Source organism: Cygnus atratus, chromosome Z (genome assembly GCF_013377495.2).
Source record: "Cygnus atratus isolate AKBS03 ecotype Queensland, Australia chromosome Z, CAtr_DNAZoo_HiC_assembly, whole genome shotgun sequence".
NCBI lineage: Eukaryota > Metazoa > Chordata > Aves > Anseriformes > Anatidae > Cygnus > Cygnus atratus.
Genome location: NC_066396.1, coordinates 37,386,857 through 37,403,008, shown reverse-complemented (window position 1 = coordinate 37,403,008; position 16,152 = coordinate 37,386,857). Strand labels below are relative to the sequence as shown.

The 16,152-nt window shown below is 37.0% G+C and overlaps 1 protein-coding gene and 1 long non-coding RNA gene across 3 annotated transcripts in view; one reads left to right on the top strand and one right to left on the bottom strand.

The window, feature by feature from the left end:
• Positions 1 to 15,299, bottom strand: part of LOC118253757 (uncharacterized) — a 32,979-nt gene extending 17,680 nt beyond the window's left edge. Inside the window, exon 1 of the long non-coding RNA XR_004780518.2 lies at positions 15,027 to 15,299. This is a non-coding gene — a long non-coding RNA (uncharacterized LOC118253757). The remainder of the gene's footprint in view (positions 1 to 15,026) is intronic.
• The window catches only part of PCSK5 (proprotein convertase subtilisin/kexin type 5), a 251,843-nt gene that overhangs the window by 160,990 nt on the left and 74,701 nt on the right, over positions 1 to 16,152 (top strand). For both annotated transcript variants that reach the window (XM_035558486.2, XM_035558488.2), the window contains exons 11-13: positions 3,062 to 3,179; positions 4,256 to 4,444; positions 13,365 to 13,501. In XM_035558486.2, the coding sequence (XP_035414379.1) occupies positions 3,062 to 3,179; positions 4,256 to 4,444; positions 13,365 to 13,501 (444 nt within the window). The remainder of the gene's footprint in view (positions 1 to 3,061; positions 3,180 to 4,255; positions 4,445 to 13,364; positions 13,502 to 16,152) is intronic.

The following is a 16,152-nucleotide window of genomic DNA, read 5'->3' as shown; positions in this document are numbered from 1 at the left end:
TGATGGTTTCTTAAATTGCTATTATTTAGTCTTTGAAAATGATGGGCCTCTCCTGGTACCTGCAGCTGCTAACCAACCCACTGGATCAAGGGCTTTGAAGTGCAAACATTGCAGACAGCCAAATGTTAGCTGTCTGGAAGCTTCTGCCATGGAAGGCTTTAGGAGCACCCATGACTGTCAGGATGTTTTGATTTGAATTGGAAGGCCTTTCAAGAAAAAAAAAAATGTATTTTTGTTTTAACTGTGGAAAAAAAAAAAAGCCAGCAGGTGCAGAACTTTTTACTCCCACCTCTGTTCTCATGCAAGAGAGTTTAGGCATTGAATGTCATAATTGTCATGGACAATCAACACAACCCTATAACTTCGGGTGAAAAAAAAATTCTCCTGAATGAAAAATGAGCACAACTATCTTGAAAGTAATTTTTAGAGTTAGAAAGGTAGAAAGTTCACTCACTAGATTTTGTTTTTATTTTTTTAATGCGCATATCAGGGCTAAAAGGGCATTTCTAGTGTTTGCTGGCTTAAAAGCCACTTTAAATTTTAGTCAGAAGCTCACTGTCTGTCATGGTGGCATTGTTAAGTGCTCTTCTGACCTCATTTCTGGGTGAACAAAGGGAGTTAAGGAGAAGTTTGTCTCTTCTTTCAGGTCAACATATCGGCTGAAGACACAGCAACTTACAGCACTACAGACATCCCAAGCACTGAAGTAGATTGTTTCCTTTCAGGAATTAAAAGTGTATTTTCTATGGACTAGCTCAAAGGTTCCTTCCATTCATAAAAATTTAAACCCTCGCTGTCAAAATGTGATACTATACAGAGCAACTGTTTACTGTTACAGACCACATGAGTTAATACTCTTGCTCCTCCCACTTCTCTTCTGAGCAGACAATGATTATTAACTAAAATTTTAAATAGCAAAGCAATAGATGCAGTCTAAGAATAGAAGAGTGACTCCATAGATAAACATGCAGATGCAGTTTTTACAAGCTGATGTCTATAAGCAAGGTGATTTCCATCTCAGAAACCCTCTTCACAATACAATTTCTCTATCTAAGCCTTCCTTGCCCTTTTTCTGGATGCCTCCACAGACATGTAAAAATAGGACATCTTTTTCCCCATCAATTTGTTTGTGGTGTATATTAAAGAGAATTCAGAATTCTGAAGGAAGGCTGAATTTAACTATTTTCATATATTTTAGTAATTGTGTTTCATTTCTGAAAATTGTACCTGTCTCCTTTGGCGGAAGAGCTGTGCTCAGTTCTTTCAGAATGAACATTTCCATGCTATATGCACTTCAGTTTGGGAATGAGGGAAAAAGGAGATGGAAAAAACAAAAACAAAAACAAACAACAAAAACCCACTGTTCATTACACAGTCATTGCACCTTACAGGATTTTCCATTTTCCATTGAGGAACCCTCTTTGGCTGGTAGTTCCAGACAGTATTAGATGCTGCCATATTTGGAAGATAGGATCCTTAAGCACTGATTATTTTTATGCTTTGAACTGTTACTTGTTAGACAAGGTTGGGTTTTCTTTGGAGAGAGTCCTGTGAATTCTGGTTTGGCAATAAATGGAGGCTGCTTTCTGAAAGCCGCTGCAAAGTGCACTTGGAAAAACTTGCACCATGCCTTGTCACATTACTGATTAAAACAGTGCTTAGGATTTTCTGAGGGTTTTCTGGTAGCACTGTGGAAGCAAGTAAAACTGATGTATTAATACAGTGTTATTTGTGATCTAAACTCCTTCCTCTGGTAGCTTTTCTTCTTTTACCTTCTCCCATCAGGACTTTACAAAGAGCACCAATTTGTCACAAAAAATCAACACAGTTAGCAGCTCTTTCTACTTCATCAACATCTATTTGCAAGCTTCTGTTTTGGTTGGACCAGCAACAAAACAAACATGCAAACAAACAAAACACAGCTGATTCAGTAAGTGAATCTTCTTAGTCTTTGTGAGTTGCTGGAATGCCCAAAACAGTTACACGAAGTCAAGTACTCTTAAAAATTAGCAAGAAGTTAGAGATACAGGATTGGCACAGGTCTGTAGGAAATGTCTTGTCATGTTGCTGAACATTTGAAAGTTCAGTCCTTTGTATCCTAAAAAGCTGATGGTTTAAAGCATTTTGCTTCTTTTAGTAGAGGGCATTCAGGCATTAAAGACATTGAGTTTCTTGCAAGGGAACCGTTGATGGTTCTCCATAGCATGAAGGAAGGGTAGGTAGAGGTGAGGTAGTAACTTCTAGGTATGAGTGTTAGCAGAGTGCTAGTGGAGTGCTCAGTACCACTGTGTGTGCAGTCCATGCAGTAGGTAACATCAGAGGTCAGCAACAATGTCAACAGCTGTCTCCAGCAGTAACTTCACAGTCCTTCATCTGCAGATGTGAAAAGGAGGTAGAGGGAGGAATCTTCCTGACATAAGCATTGCATAAGAACAAGATTATCTTTAAAACACTGGACTTCAGATGCCATGCTTCTCACCTTCATCATGCAGGCAACTTTAGGGAAAGGTTGGGTCTAGCTGGTTGGCTGGACAGTGGGAAGCATACTGCATACAGGAATAGGAGACCATCCACACGCTGCTTACACACAAGAAAGTTAAGAGCGTACCACATCTATAAAAGACAGTCTGATCTTTCTTAAATACACTGTCTCAGTTACCTTCAATATTTATGTGCATGCATGTGCTTGCTATTTGAGTAACAAAGATAGCCCTCCTCACCTTCTTTACACCTTTCAACATTACATTATGTAAGAGGCCTGGGCTGAATTAGGGCACGTGGACAAGGAGCAATCCGAGGCACTTATACTGCCTGGCATTCTGTAGTTCTTGTCCATGCTTTGTGCTGGTCATTTGTTGTCTCTCTAATAAAGCAGTGAACAGATTCAGTGAACAAATTAGACATTATTTTTCCAGGCCAGGAGATTTTTGAGCTTTCTGTGAAGGCAAGGGATAGGTGGTAAAGAAGCAGTTTCTTTTAGGATCTGACTCTCTGGAATTAGCCTATGATGAAAATCAAGGTTTTATGCTATAATTGCAACTGTTCTGTTTGTGTCTTGCAGTGAGCCACCTCTATGGATTTGGACTGATGGATGCTGAAGCAATGGTGATAGAGGCAGAAAAGTGGACAACGGTCCCTCCACAGCATGTGTGTGTGGAGAACACGGATCGGCAAATCAAGTAATACCCGCTGCCAAAACTCTTGCTGGCATAAACTTGTGGAAAGAAATTGGGTATAATTTAACCCTCCCTTGCATTGTGTTTAATGTATGATTTTGAAAGCTACACTGGGGATCCCTGTCACCTTCACAGATCTCAGGTCATTTGTCTATAAAGGTTGTTCCCCATAGCAATTGGAAAAAGGGCCCTAATTTAAAGAATGCCCCAGAAGTTGAAGGTACAGAACAAGCCAGGTTGGATGTTGATCAATACTGGTATAGAAGTAGAAGAATGTCTAAGAAGAAGAATGTCCAATCGAGTGCACTGCAGTCACCTTTGTAAGATGAGTACAAACTTATCTGTTGGGGGTCTGACAGGTAAATACTCTTGTCATTAAAACCTTACATGATAGTATCTCTCTCAGGCAGTCTCAAGAGAGTCTGTCTAGAGGCTAAGACTAAATTGCTGTCTGCTTGCTAGGATAGGTTTTCCATAGAACCAGGCTTAAGATCAAAGTTCTGTATGTGCACTCTGTGACTACAGAGAAAGCATCAGACACAAGGCATGTTTCCAAAGCATTAAGGTCATTGTGGATACTTTTTGTTTGACAAATATACTTGACAGCCTTGACCCATAACTGTTATAGTCTGCAAGGACACTGTGCCAATTTAAACCAGCTGAGTCAGATGCTGGTTGCCCACTGTTTGCTACAGATAACATGTAATACTTGCTATTACGTAAGCAAGGACTATGGCTATGCCAGGCATTTCCTGGGGCTTAACAAGCAGCTGTGATCCCATGACAATCCCAACAATTCTCAGCTGGCCACTAATCCTCAAAAATGCTCTGTCCCAAAGGCTTATTCCTTTTACAGGTTTTTCACAACCCTCTTTTAACATGTGGACATATCAGCATAGCCCTTAACAGAAAGCCAGGCAGTTGCCAGGAGCTGCAGTAAAATTACACTGTGGTGTGTTTCTGCTGGGAAATAAGTGTTAAAACTAAAGACATTCACTACTATGCAAAAGTGATCGGGTTGTCTTATTCTACAGAATAAGCAAGAAATGCTGATGTTGTTTTATATGTTTACATTATAGAACAATACGACCCGACAGTGTTGTCCGTTCAATTTACAAAGCCACTGGCTGTTCAGATAATCCTAACCACCACGTGATCTACTTGGAGCACGTTGTTGTGCGCATCACCATTACTCACCCTCGACGTGGAGACTTGGCAATTTACCTAACCTCTCCTTCCGGAACTAGATCACAGCTCTTGGCCAACAGGTACAGTATGACAACGCAACTTCACAGTCAAGTCAGCGTGCAGAGCCTGCACTGAGACTGCAGCATCAGCAAAGAATAGTCAAGCCATTACCATAGGTTTCCTGACAGATACAGGCTAATCATTTTTTCAGAGAAAGATGGAGAAAATGAAGTGCAAATGAACTCAAATACGTAAATCTCTGTCTTTATTAATAGATGTGTAAGCTGTAAATCTGCTGAAGATCATCATCTTTAAAACAAAGATTAGTCTATTTTCATACCCTTGTGTGGCTCACCAATTATTTAATGGCTGGAAATTCTGAAGAAAATAGTAACAGGCTTAGTGTTACAGAAGGAAACTGAAGCCGAATGGATGTGTGCTTCTGCCATACTCTTGGCACTTATTTTTCATTTCTCTCTTTTCTTATCCTTTGTTCACTAGTAATAAAAATCAGATAGAATAGTAATTCTCTACTCCTATTTTCTTTAAGCTTTGTGAATACAGCTATGACTCCTGGTGTCGCCAGTTTCCACCCTCTTCAGGACTTTTAATGAATAGGAGTTTGCTAGCTTTCCAGACTGCCCCACATTCATATCCATATCATCCCAGCCAAATTTGTCAATACAGTGACTGTAAAGCTCTGGAGAACTGCATGTCTTCCTGACCCTCAGCTGTAAAATGACCTATCTTTCCTCTTGAGAGGAAGGAGCTATTTTTGAGACAGGTGGAGCTCAAATTGATCTGGTTCTGACAGAGATGTAAACCCACGTTTTCATTAGAGATGAGGTTAATTTAAAAGGAAAGATTCAATGAAAATATTCTTCACACTATAGACATAAATGTATCAAATAAAGAACAAGTTGTGCCAGAATTTTGGGGCACTCAAGAATAACTCCTGTGTTTCATTATGAGTGCCATCAGTGCCTTGCTGATAGAACACGAGCATAAATATCTATGTATTTCACTGCTACCCTGAACAAAAAACCTTGCCTTTTGCTAATTGTGCCAAGGCAGACTTCTACCCTCAAAACAGTTATGAATCAGGCTTTTGTTTTCTCTTTGAATAAATTCCTCTTTAGTTTTCTATTCCATTTTTCATGCAACCATTCTTCCGTGCTTCAAAATGAGAAAGTCTAAAACTCCTCCACCTAGGTATCCAAACAAAACAATCTCGTGTAAACCCAGTGGTCTTAACACAGCTAACTTTTGGCTCTAGACATTCATGTCTTGCAGTTGACTCACAGCAAGTGGGAGATAAAGACATTCCAGTATTCACAGTTCACCTCTGGTGATGACTGGTATGTGGAATAGGTACAAAGTCTAATTCAGTCTCTTTGTAACCTTAGAAAGTAATTTTTCTGTACCTGTGGTAGAAAGATGCAAAGGTATTTATTAAAATACAGTGATGTTCAGCTGTTTCTTACCCTATACTATCAGAAGGCTAACCAGAAAACAAAGAAACCTGAAAGACCTTTTAGTGTTTTGCCATTTTGCAAAAATGAATTATTAATGACAAGCAAATACTTGTACCGTCACACCAGAAATTCCTTTCCCATGCAAGATTCAGAGGTATACTGACTTGTCAGTCACATATGGATGAAACAAACTCACAGCTCAGGGGTAATAATATTAAGGAATAAAGGCATTTTGCAAACTCTAGGTCTGAAATACCTAGAGACTTCACAAGCCCTTTCTTATGGTGAAGTGGAAGAGTTGTTATTTGCTAACATGAGAATGCATTTAATTTTGAGACATTTGATTATTAAAGTATTTATTACGAGGACATCAGAATAAAGACAGGCAAGTACAGGTAGCATGAAGAGATGCATTGGCAGAAAGCAGTCTGGTGGGTTTTATTCTATAGGCCAAGGTCCCAGAGGCTGCTGTACATTGCTACTACCTGACTGAGACGCTTTTCTCAGACATACGAGACCTTTTAATGCACACGTACATGATTAATAGCAGCAATACCAGCTGTTTTTACTGAACCCAGGAAAAACCTCATTGCTTTACCATTACTCATCTGGGTTTAATTTGAAACAGTTTGCTGGTAAAATGTCTTAAAGTGCAAAAGGTATATTTTACACATGTGCACTTCTTCTGCACCAATTCTGGGAGAAGAGTCATTGAGTAGTTTCTGGTGCATTGACGAGCAGGTCCCTCAAGGCAATATCTGGCCTTTTTTCTGCATATTTTATCCTTAATGTTGGCATCCCCTGAAATGACTTCAGTAAGAAAACTTGTTAGTCAGAGGCGATGTGGATTCCTTCGCAGGCATTTGGTGGATTACACTGTCACTGGCTTGAGCCTCATGTGCATTCTTCAAAAACTGCATTACAGGGAACATCTGCTTTGTTGTTTGGAAAGTACTAAACATGATTACATTGGATGTACTGCAACAGAGCAAAATACAGGCTTGGAAAGTGCTGGCTGCTGTGAGGATGAGGCTACAGTTAAGTCCAAAGGGGAACAGTATCCCTTTTCTGAAAACAATTGGCCATTGGATTTGGCAGCATTGTTTTCTCAGTGTTTTTGAGACATGCTAAGATCAGTACACTCAGTACGAGGGGCCATGGAGGAGAAGCTAAATAGAAAAAGGGCAGAAGAAGCAAACTTGGGGCTCATTTGTCTCCCAGTGGAGTTTCGGTTTGTTTAATTCCTGCCCTTTAAATTTAAAGCAGCTGCTGCCATTCGAACTGCGTAACTGAAATTTTTTAGCCACGTGGTGGCAACTTTCCAGGCCACTAGCTTCCTATGCTTATATGGCACTGACATTAATAATACCTCTGTTCAAAAACAAAGGGAAGTATTTTCATGACCATCTTTTTCCTATAATGAAACCTTAGATAATCAGTAAATTTTAATAATAGCCCTTTCTGCAGAAATCTCTTAGATCAAAAGTGAGGTATTCTTGTCTAATCTTGCTTGCTAGATCACTCCATAAAAAATCTTGGTGAACAGAAGTAGCGGAAACCTTTCTTTATAGGAGGACATTTTGATTTCTGGACCAGCCCATCTTATATCTTATATCTGAAGTTTACACATTATAACCTAATAACAAAAACAACATTTTATGTATTCAAATACGAAGAAAAGGGTCAACCTTCATACTGAGTCTTACTGTTAGAGTAACTGAAAACGACATGCTGGTGATATTATTAAATCCAGAATGAGCAAACAATAATCCTCTCCTTTGTACAATGTCTACGGGGTGAAGCAGTTCTCAGAAAACTGTCTTGCAACTCTTACCCACTATATTTTACTTCATTCAGGTTGTCTACATCTTTTATCTTAGTTTAGTTTTGATTTGACATCCTACTACCTTTCTACCACCCAGTCTTCAAACTCCTTTAATTGTAACATCAATACATCTGAAAAAATATTAGAATGCTTCTTTTGTTATACCCTGTCAGTGTTAGCATTATATAGGTTAAAGAGCTCTGGGAACACTAGAGACCCAACACCAATATTTTATTTTATTAAAAAAAAAAAAAAAAGTTAAGCTTCTTTTTGTACCAAAGAGGAAAAATTACCATTGATTTGTCCACCTCTGCAAGAACAAATAATGGGGTTAAATGTGCAAAGCAGTACATGAACACATCTAAGTGACACTATCCTCTGTGTAAGTCTAAAATCCGTCCTGGAACATGCTCAAAGATAAACATGGAAGAAAAATGAAGTGCAAATATACCTGAGATTTAGAATGACATATGCCTTTCTTTCATGACTGAGAGTAGTAAATAGTTAATCAGAGGGTTCTGCATATTAGGCACATATTAGTTTGTAGAATTCAGTGTTTCTAGTTCAGTTATAGCAGAAAATTAGAACCCATAATAAAAATTTTGAAATAATTTTCTGTAGTAGAAGTGGAAGTGAGGAAAAATGGGTGAGCACATATTTAGGATCCAGCTAAATGTCTTAGCTTTTGAGTTTTGTATTAAATGAAGAAGAGAAGCAGTGTAAAATATACAAGAGGACGAATGCCTAGGGTTTACGCATTTGCACCAGCTACTATGGTGAGAAAAAAAGAATCTTTTCCTAGCTATACAAAAACTAGACCAACCTCAATCTTACTATAATAGCACTTATTGCGCTGAGTTTCACTTGGATAAATTGCATTGTGTGATGGAGAGTCAGTCTATACTGATGTCCTTACCCTAATCATTTATCCCTTTCAACCTACCTGACTCATCAGGATAGGAAAAGTCCATCTATGGAAGCAAGCTCACTCATGCTCTTGCATTAGCATTTCTGCTCACTCTATTTAGAGTGAGGTTTCTGAAGATTTATGTATTAATAGGAAAGCACACACAGCTTTTTAGAAGACATCTATAAGCATCAGGCACACAGCTGTCTGAGTAGTACAGCGTATGGAGCTCAGCAGCATGACAGGTCTTTAGGTCATGACAGAGCATTTCATGATGATATGTGCAGTCCCTGGGGACAAGTTCTCCATAGTTAAAGATGATGGCTGCTGTTCTCTCCAGCATCTCAGATGGCAGACATTGTACCCTATGGCTGATACTATTTTACAAACACGTTCTTCATGTCAGCTCCGACAGAGGACTCCACTGCTTCATAAAATTAACTGCAATAACAAAACTTAAAGTGTAAATTTAAGAAAAAAATACATATGCATATGTTTTAAATAAATCTTTAGATCTCATATCCAGAAGTTTTAAATGATCATCCCTGACATATGTAGGTGAGAAAGCTTCTCAGGTGCCTGTGTGCCCTCTGACCATTTCTTTTTTTTTTTTTTTTCCTGAATACTTAAATGCAGGTGGGCAGTACTTCTTGACTCAATGCTTTGGTTAAGTCAGTTTGGGCTGTCTACAGTTCTTCAGGGGTTACATCTCCCAGGGGACAGGTGGTTGAACCATGTGGAGAAGAGCTGTTTCAAGGAGAATAGTTGATCAAAGCCTTTGCAGGTGCACAGCTCAGGAATACGCTCTGCACATTTTTCAAGATACAAGCCCACTTTAAATGTTGTGGCCAATTAGACCAGTAGGCAAGGACCGCTTGCCTGTCAGGCTGCCAATTTAGTAGGCTGGAGCCTACTAAAGCTCCTTCTGGAGCTTCTCTGCTGTTACAGAGAAGAAAATAGCCTTGTTTTGCTAGCTACTCCACTGTTTGCAACCCCAGCCACCAGCCAGAGCAGGGTATATGTCTCCTGGCTCTCCTTCTGGTAAGTTGAATATGCATAGCATGGCTGTCAGTCCTCTGCAGCTGCACATCCAGGGATGAGAAGAAGATCTAGATAATAAAAAGAGACTCTTATATACGTTTATCTTTTATTGTTTGTGATGGGTGATTGTGGTGTACCCAAATGGATCTTCCAATGCTTTTTCTCACACAAAAGGAATCTATTTTACAAATTAAAACAAAATCTACTTTCTTTGCATTTGGGAGTGTAGAGATTCCTTGCTAAGTAACTGAAACACTTTTCTTTTCTAGCCTTGTGTTCCTAATTGTGGAATCTCTTAAAAGTGGCTAATTGTCCCCCATTGTGCCTAAATTTAATTAAAAATGAATATTTCTGGTTGAAGTTATATTCTTAAGCAGAAAGGTAATGCAATTTCTAGGCTGAGCTTGTGGTAGTGGAAGAGTCCAAGACTCTTAAATTTATTTTAAGGAAACAAGTATTTTACTCTGCACTCTGTAAAATATATGTTCTCATATAGACCTACATATGGTGTGTAATGAGTATGTCAAAAAATTTCTCAGAGACAAGAGTCATTATCTTTAAATGCAATGCTATTTACCATATGCAGTAGCCCAAAATTAGTTTCTCTGGATATAAACAGTCATGTAATCACACCCACCCTAACTTGAATGTGCTCTAGTGAGAAAGGTCACCTGGGCACAACATATCTGTTCTGTTGTGGTTATGTCAACAAATAAGTTATGAAGAATCAAATGCTGTCACCCACTTCAGTCCTTAAAAGCATGTTTGTTACATACATGAGTGTGGGTATTGCAGACATATATGAGCATGGTCATAAAAATTATTGGATTATTCTAAGTGTCTTGTTTAACTAAAAATCTTAATCTACAATAACCAGGAACAGATAAATAACAATTAATCAGACTATGTACTAAAAATTTACTGTCCATGAGAAGCTACGTATAAGTGTGTCCTTACTATGAATTCTGACTTGGCATCAATCTGACAAACAACAATTAAAATCAATTACTCATCTGGACTGGCTCCAGGCTCCTTAAAAGATGCTATTCCATATGTATTTCTTTTTGAATAAGAAAAAATAAACCTGAACTTTTTTTTTTTAATTATTTAAATCAATTTATCATTTAACATCACTGAAAGGGAAATTCAGGACCTTTTATTTGAGAGTTTAGTGCATAAGCAGAGCAACACAAAAATACTTGGATCATTGAGTTCACACAACTTGCAGATGGCCTCAGAATCACTACCTTTCTACATTTTCATCTATTCTTTTGATCTGTCTGTAGCCTTTTGACTCATTTACAGACTCATTTTTAGAAACAAAACTCATACATTAAAATCTTAAACCTTCAAAAAATTCAAATCTTTCCCAAAAAAGTTTAGGGAAGTATTCTTTCCAAAATCTAGTCCACTGTCTATGAAATAATATTAGTTTTTCCCTGTTTCCATGTATGGAGATATGAAAGCTTACAGTTTCAGCCATAGCATATTTTAGGTAGAAGTGTTTTTTATTCATTAGATGAAGTCATAAAGAATTTTTGTCTCTTTCTCCCCAAATGACTTAAAGGAGTGATGCAATCTGATAGCATTTTAAAATACTAAAAGTTGGCATACAGACAACTTGAAACACAAAATACTATGGGAAATATTGAACTAATTACAGTAAAAAGTGTTTCTATACATGTGAATGGAAGTTAAATGAATACAGAATTTACAATATAATTGTGCAGTAGTTACACAATAGTATATATTTTTGTTATAATGTCAGAGAGGGATCCTGCTGCTTTAACTCAATGATACCGTGTTCAGAAACTAATAATTAGTTATCAGCAAAGCACTGTATGACAATTTGACTAACTATTGGAAATAACCTACATAATAAGTTAAATTGAACATACCCACATGCAAACACTGGGTAGTAACTGGATAATAATTTCTACCCTTTCAGTAAATGATGTGTGCCATGTGTTTGTGAAATTTGCTGTATTCAAGCAACTGAATTAACAGTGACATGAAACTGGCCAATTCTGATGGCAGAACATACACACATATATATGCATAAAATATGTATAAATATTCTATGTATATATGTTATATGTACATATATATACATTGTATTTATAAATATAAAATATTTATACACTGAGTTACATGAGAAGAAAGTCTCAACTGATTATCAGTGAAAATGAGTGTAATTTTAAAGGGGTATCTAGATTTCAGTATAATGTTTTCAACAGTAATAAAAAGGACTACTTTTTGTATGTATCTATTCAAATGGAAAAAGTTTGCACAAGTGAAAGAGTGCAAATCAGGTATGTGCTGAGTACTACAAAGTGATTCACGAATACAAGTCCATAGAGGTCCTGTTGAAGTGAGCAGTGGAAATATGGCCCCATGCTTTTGACAGACCAAGTTTTCAGCTAGAAGTACAGTATTTTATTCATATCCTGTCCAAATGCTTTTACAAGAACTTGATGCATACAGTGCTACAAAGGTATCTTACTTTCCCGATGTTTGCCTGCTGAACTTCACAACCTTCTAGAACAACTAAAGTTTGAAAATTGCTTAGAAAATAACAATAAAGAAACAAGTGAGTGTAAAATATCGTATTATATTTGTAGTCTAATGCTAGATATTTCTGTATCCTATGGAAAAGGTTTTAAATAATTAAATAAAAATGTTTTAAAGGTATTTTCTACCGTAGATATCATTTTAATAAGAAATAGATAGATATCATTTTTAATGAAAAATATTTAAACATTGCTCTCACCAGTGGAATTTCCATATGTTTTAAGGCCACGGTAAAACAGTGACAAATGCATATGCATAAATATATACGCACATACATATATATTTATTTCAAAGGTGAGCTGTGACATTTTAATAAAGGCAACAGCTTTGATTATAGCTCCCATCAATAGCTTTGGTGTATCAAGCAGACATACGGTGAGCACTGAATAAAAGTGTAAATTCTCTTGTGTCTTTCCAAAGTTTTAGTAATAAATTCCAGTTTTAGGCAATAAAATGTCTGCCCAGTCCTCCTTCTCCTTCCCTCTCCAGATTGGTATCAGATAGCAGCTTCTGAACTGGGCCCCTTTATTAGAAAGTATTGTAATCCAGGCCTAAGCTCCAACCCAAGACCTAAGTAATTAAAATATAGCAGTGTTTTTAGATGAAACCATCAACTCTCAGTTTTACCCAAACTCCATTCTGTCAAGTGTTTGAAAAGGGTAGTAGCTTGGTCATTTGAGATTTGAGACCAATGTCTCCATTACATTCAATTTCCTCACAAGCAGTTGCATGTATTGAATTGCTAATTTGTCTTGGTCACTCAATAGTTTTTATTATTTTTAAATCCCTTTTAGGTATTCCAAATCAATGCCAAAAATGAATGTTACAGAAAGTTTCCAACTTAAAAGTTGTTTATATTTACATCTTGCTGTTAAAGCAATGAATATGCACTTTTCCCAATAGATATGCATCCTATTAAATCACATTGGTGATCTTTTTTTGTAGTGACTTCTCTTTCCATTCTCTTTCACATTATCTCCTCACAGAATCTCCTCCACTGAAAAAGTAGGGAAACTCTTGAATGTACTTGAGCTATTTGTGGGAAAACCATCATGTGTAATGTTAAGTAAAGGTACAGATAAATGAGTGGGCTAAATAGCATATCATTCGAGAATTTGCAGACTTGGAGGTTTAGCACCACAAATAAAATGGTTCACTTAAAATAATATGATTTATTGTAGGCTATTTGATCATTCCATGGAAGGATTCAAAAACTGGGAGTTTATGACTACTCATTGCTGGAGTGAAAAAGCAGCAGGTGACTGGATCTTGGAAATCTGTGACACTCCATCTCAGCTGAGAAATTTCAAGACCCCAGGTATGACTCAAGTCTTTATCTGAGCTCAGTGAACTTGGAGGAATGTTTGCAGTTTCTAATACTGCCTCAACTGCTTTCCACCTTTTATTTACATCTGTAACATCTGACTAGATGACTAAAGACAAGCGTGAAAGCAGAATTGTGAAGAGCATTATTCTTAGTTTATTAGTGTACTCTTCATTTTTATGTTGCTGTTGTTTGCCACTTAAGACAAGCTTTTCTTATATTCTGAACTTTCTTCTGGTTTCCATAGAGAATTTCATCTTCTCAAGGGTAAAATGCCCTCTTTTTTGCCTTCAGACATGTTGCCTCAAAGTATGAAAAGATACTTTGAACATTTAGAGCTAGATCATACCAGCTATGAATTCTTCAAGCAGAGAACGACTCCTGTATCAGCTGAAATGTTACAAGAATCAGTGTTTTAAAGAAAACCAAAACTCTACTAGTCACAGTTTTCAAGGGAAAAAAAAAAAAAAAAAAAAAAAACCTGCTTGAAATTGCAAGTACCAGGTTTGAAAGAAGTTACAGTATTGTGTAGTGATTTTTTTAACGCTACAGGCATTCTTCTGATTTTAATTTCCACTGCGCTGGTCAGTTTCATTAACATATTTCAGTAGAAGCACTTTGAAAGAAATAGAGATTAAGGGAAGATCTTTCAAAGAGACCCACGTGAGTAAATGATTATTTCTGTTTGCTGGTTTTGAGAGATGAGTATATAGTTCCATTTGCACCTACTGAAAAATTCAACCTTAAAACCATTAGGAAAAAGATACATTATATACAGAGAAAAATTGCAGTGTTTATGCATGATACTGAGCATAGTCCTTCCTTTAGAGTCTCACATCAAAGTAAGTGGAAACCCTTTAATAAAAACAATCAAAGGGGAAATATCACTTAAGCAAGTCATATAGATTAAAATATGTTAGAGAGATAAATATAACTAATGTATTGGAATTTATTTCCCCTAAATCTACATTTACACTTACTTTGACTGGGCAGCATGTAAGAATGTAATGATATTACATTGGAAGTGACAAATTCTGCTCTGAAGTATTATATTGAGGACTACAATGACATCAGCAATATAATTAGTTTATAATTCAGTGAACTACAAGGTACATTACATCTCAGCTATGTAAACTCAAAAAACATTCAGGATTTTCTAATTAATTTGCTAAAAATCATTTCTGAATTTTAAGACATATATGTTAACTTAAAGTACTTGAAGCCATGAAAAATATTTTTGTATATACAAATAAAGAAACACTGACTAAAATGTGAACTGAAGTGCTTAAAAGCTCTTTAAAATAAGAAACACTGGTGCAATGGGACACACATACACATATTTGCCTTTTCTAAAAGAATGCTAATTGTGACAATTCTGCTTTGTCCAAGAAATGCCCATTAATTTTTCTCCAACCAGAAAAGTAAATGGAATATATTTTCTTAGTTGAAGTTTGGTTTCTTGAATTGCTCAGACTGAGCTGAAGGCTATGTGCAGTTCAATTATTCAAGGTAAACATACCTCTCAGAGGAGTTAGTCGTGCTGGGAGGGCAGCTTGTCCAGGCTCTCCTGCAGCGTAGAAACTCAGTAGAACTATTTCCACTGCGACTTAGAGCACGCCAGGGCACCAGAGGAATTATAATGTGGAAACATGATGTTGTCCAGTCTCCTTCCTATTCCAAGTGGAACATAGGCCAAACTTAACTGGGTTTGTACAGTTTTCTTTATACAAAAGTAAACCTTCTCATTTCAATATGATGACAAAATGGAAGTGCTGATTTTCTACCTTAAAAATTCTAACACAGATCATTCTCACCCAACTGCAGTTGAAATCAATGGAATTGAATGAGAATTTTGGTTCTTTGGTTCTGCTCTTCATTAGCTGAATTGTATTCTGTTAAATAAAACAGTCAGATAGGTAATCTCTGCTTTTTAAAGAAGTCTCTCTGTTTATCTGGCCACCAAATCAAATTCTCTTATTGCCTAAATTGTCTGCATAATCTGAATTTTTCCAGGATGCTAAACCAGCAGTCATAACCCAATTTTTTTAAAACCTGGTATGTAATACAAGCCACATGAGTCCCTACTGGAGACCAGGATAATCAGTGTTATTTTCAAAATAGCTGAGCAGCAAACAACTTCTTATTAAAGTCTGTGATAACTCTAGCGTGGCCGGTATCATCTAAATATCAACTGTATACTCAAGAGGTAAACTTATAAGCACAGCTTTTTGAAATTCCAATTGTCATCCTCTAGAGATCTGAAAGGAAATAACAACATTGTCAGTACTTCAATATTCACTTAATTTTATCTGCACTGATCATTTCTCACCATGGCTTTACAGTGGTGAAAAGTTCTTAGGAAAGTGGCATTAATCAAACAAGAAAATGCAGAGCAAAGTTTCCAGTGCACTAAAAGGGGTGCTCATTAAAAAGGTATTTGGGAAAGTAGATACAGACTACATAGAACATAAGTATACCGAGGTTACACAGAATCACAGAGTCACAGAACATTTGAGATGGGAAGGGACCTCTGGAGAGCATCTGGTCCAAGCCCCCTGCTGAGCAGGGTCACTCAGAGCACATTGCACATTGCGGGTTTTGACTATCTCCAGAGAAGGAGACTCCACAGCCTCTCTGGGCAACCT